Source organism: Limulus polyphemus, unplaced genomic scaffold (genome assembly GCF_000517525.1).
Source record: "Limulus polyphemus unplaced genomic scaffold, Limulus_polyphemus-2.1.2 Scaffold9967, whole genome shotgun sequence".
Classification (NCBI taxonomy): Eukaryota; Metazoa; Arthropoda; class Merostomata; order Xiphosura; family Limulidae; genus Limulus; species Limulus polyphemus.
The window spans coordinates 1-4,398 of NW_013675577.1; the positions used below are offsets into that span (position 1 = coordinate 1).

Genomic DNA, 4,398 nt, shown 5'->3' on the forward strand with positions numbered 1-4,398 from the left:
AGTGATAGTGTGTTTCTAGCTATGTAGCTTTGTAGCTAGATTTATCTATTGGGTTTTATTTCACCTAGAATTAAGACCTTTACTAGTGTTAACTCACAAACCTCACATCTTGACTCACCAGATCATTTTTTAAGAGTGTCAGGTTTCGTCATCACATCACAGCAAGGTCGACAGTAAAGAATGCTGTCCACGTGGATTTTATAAATCTATACTGAAATACACTGCACTACGGGAAGTGTTCAGAGTACTATCTAAGTTTGTAGACCATTAATTGTTATAATGTTCAGAGTACTATCTAAGTTTGTTGATCATTAATTGTTATAATGTTCAGAGTACTATCTAAATTTGTTGATCATTAATTGTTATAATATTCAGAGTACTATCTAAGTTTGTAGATCATTAATTGTTATAATGTTCAGAGTACTATCTAAGTTTGTAGATCATTAATTGTTATAATATTCAGAGTACTATCTAAGTTTGTAGATCATTAATTGTTATAATGTTCAGAGTACTATCTAAGTTTGTATACCATTTATTGATAATGTTGAAAATACTTTCTGAGTTTGTAGACAATTATATGTTACTTAGTGTTAATTTCCCAAAAGCTACAGTTTTCATTAGTACGTTCGAAAAAACGGATACAATTTACTGTATAAATACGATGCTGCTTTTCTGCACTTTCTTTACAAGTTGACTCCTATTGGGTCAGCGATAAGTTTACGGACGTGCAACGCTAAAATTCGGGGTTCGATTCCCTGCGGCGGACAGAGAGGGGACAGCTCATTATATATATTTGCACTAAGTACACAACGACTTTACTAGTTTCTGTGTTGCTTAAGGCCTTTTTTTACAGTGAGTCGTGATTTTGAGCTCCTTTTTAGCAAGATTTAGATAATATATTAGAGCAAATATTCTCTTTTGTATTGAGACGTATGCGGGTCTGTGATAAATCTATTTAGTGATCTAGGGACAGTTCATATGAAAGAGAGGCCCCTGGTGGTTCAAATGTATGTCTGGAGACTTATAGCGTTAAAAAATCAGGTTTCGATACCCGCGGTGGGCAAAGCACAGATAGCGCAGTGTACATTTGTGCCTAACCAATGAACAAACAAACAAAATGGATACCTCAACCCAGGGAAGCTGAAGTACAAGTGGTTTAACGATTGGATCCTTCTATGTACCACCGTGGAACGAATATTTTGAATTTTTGCTCTACAATTTCACTGACCCTGTGTAAAGATTTGTTGTACGCCTTCTTACTGCTTTGACAGTGGATATTAACGTTGTTAAATATATTAACACTTTCAACCATGTCCATAGTAGGTATTTATTTCACCCACTTAATACTATAAATTTTGCATTGTATTCCGTTCCATTCAACATTATTATAATTTAATTTGCCGACGCCGTGAGAGGGCGCGCCATAAATTTTGGAACACCAAGACAAAATTGTAGGACAGTAATTTTTCGCGACTGATTTTTGACACGTGAGTCGCCATGTCACGTTCTAAGTGTTAGGTTAAAACACTTGGTTTTCAAATTTATTGTACGTTTCACTGATCCACTAAAGCTGTTAAGCGATATTAGATCACATTACAACTGGGAATAGTTTTAATAATATTTCTTTACCAGGCCTATGACGAGTATCTAGTGGTAGTACTTGCGTATGGTGTTTCTCACACCTCCAAATTAGTAGGCATGATCCAGTCAATGAATGCCTCGCCCTCTTTATGGATTGTATCATATCCCCCCGGTACAGCAGTGATCGGACAGTTCAACACGAGATGGTCTTGTGGGGATTCCTGACATGCTGGACATGTAGGGGATTCACGGTAACCCCATTGATACAGGTTGGCGTGACCTGAGCCTGTTTGCCTGTGTCCATTGCTTTCTGGTTAGGTGGTAGAAACCGGGCAGTGGCGGCTCATTGGGGTCTCCAACCCCTGGGAGGGCACTCCCTCCATTCCTCTCTCCAAGCTTCCTTAATGTTGAAGTTTTCTCTCGTTGATTTATAGAAAGGTTTTCTTGATGTTTAGTCTTGAAGTGGTGGGTGCTCTGTCTGTCAAGAATGAGAGTATCTGGTATAAAGGATATAATAGCGTGTTGGACGTCGCTGTTAACTAGGCCTATCACTAGATAATAGTATACATAAAACCTTTTGATAAAAGTTTAGAAAAAATCACCTTTACACTCCAGATAAATATGAAATAATATATTTTTATTTAAACCAACGTTTCACCTTTGCGGCTTCATCAGGTTAATATACATAACTGTTTGATCAGTTTGAAATTTTGAAACCCAAATCCTGTGTTTACAATTATTTTAGATAATCCATAAAAAAAAACTTTCATGAAAACCTTAGTTATTATTCTATACAAATAAACAACGTGGCTGTCAAATACGTCTATGTTCTGATTTTAGAAAGTAGTGAAACGAGTCAACTGATTTTATCAGAACATTGTTTTTGTTCTAACACTTGTTATCTTAATATATATTTCATTAATGAGTTCCATTTCCAATGTTACTGAAACTTAGCATAATAGCATATAGTAAGTACTTATTAATTTTTATTTTTATTATCAGCCAAAATGATTTAAAGGAAGTGAAAAATATACTATTGTCCTATTTATCAAATGTTCTACTGTATCTCTTTGTTTAAAATGTTAAATGGGCAGACAGAAGTGAAGATATATCGTTAAACAGACATATGTACATACTCTTTTTTTTTTTTTAGTAAACTTAATAGAAATTTAACAACAGATTTTTTTTTTACTCCTTCAGTTATGATTACATAAATTATAATTGTTGTTTCCTAGCTGTCGAGTCAAGGATTTTGAGAGTCTTATGCCAAAGCAGCCAGAGAGATTAGAAAACCAGCCAGGTGAGGTTACACTAGAATTTGAAGCTTTCATGTTGGAGAATATGCCAGCTTCTGGGCAACTTTGGATTCACGCCCAGATCAAAGCATGTATAGATCCGGCTGACTGTATAGCGGTAAGTCTTTTGACAGGATGAACCAAAGATTTGAAAAACAAAAGGGGGGGGGGGGTAAATGTTGTAGTTACTTAGGCACGCGTGGTAGTGACATAATACAGTTAACTTCGTGTCTAATCACACCAAGTTAAAGGTGTTTCATGACTTGTTTTAAATGAATTGATGAGCAGCTGCTGGGTTTAATAAAGAGATTCTTGTTCTGTTTAAAACCGTACTACGTCACGAAAAATATGTTTGTTTGTTTTGTGGAATTTCCCTCAAAGCTACTAGAGGGCTTGAACTGATAAGCCTTAGGAAAGACAGCTAATAAACACGGAAGGTCGGATTTATTTAACATTTTGTACAATGTAATAGTTGAGTGACCAATAGAATGGTTTAATACATAGTTTCCAAAGCTCGCCTCTAGTTGACCTTTCATACAATGTAAGGGCTTAGTGACCAATAACTCTATTTGATACTTTCCAAATGCAGCTTTGGGGCTTACACTGAATGTCTAACATCAAGTAAAAATTTTGTACAAACACTTATTACGTCAAAATTGTATGTTAGTACTTGGAAAATATGAAACCAATTTGTGTTGTAATGAAGTTTGGAATAAGGCTCAAGTAGCTTTGATAAGAAATGAAAACAGTTGTGAACGTTTGAAAAACGAGTGTTTGTTTATTTTAGGACTTCTGCTTAGATCTCTTTCAACCATCAGGTCACGGTAAGAAGAAGCGTAGTATTCCCAACGAAACTCAGTATTTTTTAGAATTTCCGCGAATGCCATTGCATCGAAATGTTCCGTTAAAGTCAACAGATGGCACCACATCCGATTCTGCAAACATTGGAGAAAACATTGGCATTACTATTGTAGTTCCTGGAGGTAGGATGCTGTACTTTAATGCTGTTAACAGAATCAATTCGCTTAAATAAAATATGTTATTATTTTTGATTATATTTTGAAATTGTATTAGCTTAACGTTCAATTTATTATTTATTTTTTGTTTGAGTTGAGCATGGCCTAGTGGTTAGTGTACAGGACTGAAGATTAAAAAGTCCAAGATTAAAGCCGCGAGAACGTCACAAATGTAATAGTCTATGTGATTAAAGACAGTCGCATAGACGGCGGGTGCTGCTAACTGGTTCATCTTGGTTAGCATTTTTAAATCAAGAATGGCTATGTCTGAACCTTAGAGATTTCTCTGTTACAAAAAGTGTTGTTCAGGTTGAAAATACCAAACAGTTTTGACGCAGTACAGATTCCTGTTCATCTAACTTAACACTGCTAAATAAACCTTCCTTCATTCCATTTCGGCAGTCCCCAGGTGGGACAGCGATAAGTTTACGGACTTACAACGTTACAACCTAGGGGTTTGTTTGTTTTGAATTTCGCGCAAAGCTACACGAGAGCTATCTGCGCTA

At 35.8% G+C, this 4,398-nt stretch overlaps 1 protein-coding gene across 1 annotated transcript in view; it reads left to right on the forward strand.

Annotated features, from left to right (window-relative positions):
• The first annotated feature begins 2,832 nt into the window (after positions 1-2,832).
• The window catches only part of LOC111083531, a 5,841-nt gene continuing 4,275 nt past the window's right edge, over positions 2,833-4,398 (forward strand). Inside the window, exons 1-2 of the mRNA XM_022380113.1 lie at positions 2,833-2,994; positions 3,664-3,859. Of these exons, the coding sequence (XP_022235821.1) occupies positions 2,845-2,994; positions 3,664-3,859 (346 nt within the window). The 5' untranslated portion in view covers positions 2,833-2,844. The remainder of the gene's footprint in view (positions 2,995-3,663; positions 3,860-4,398) is intronic.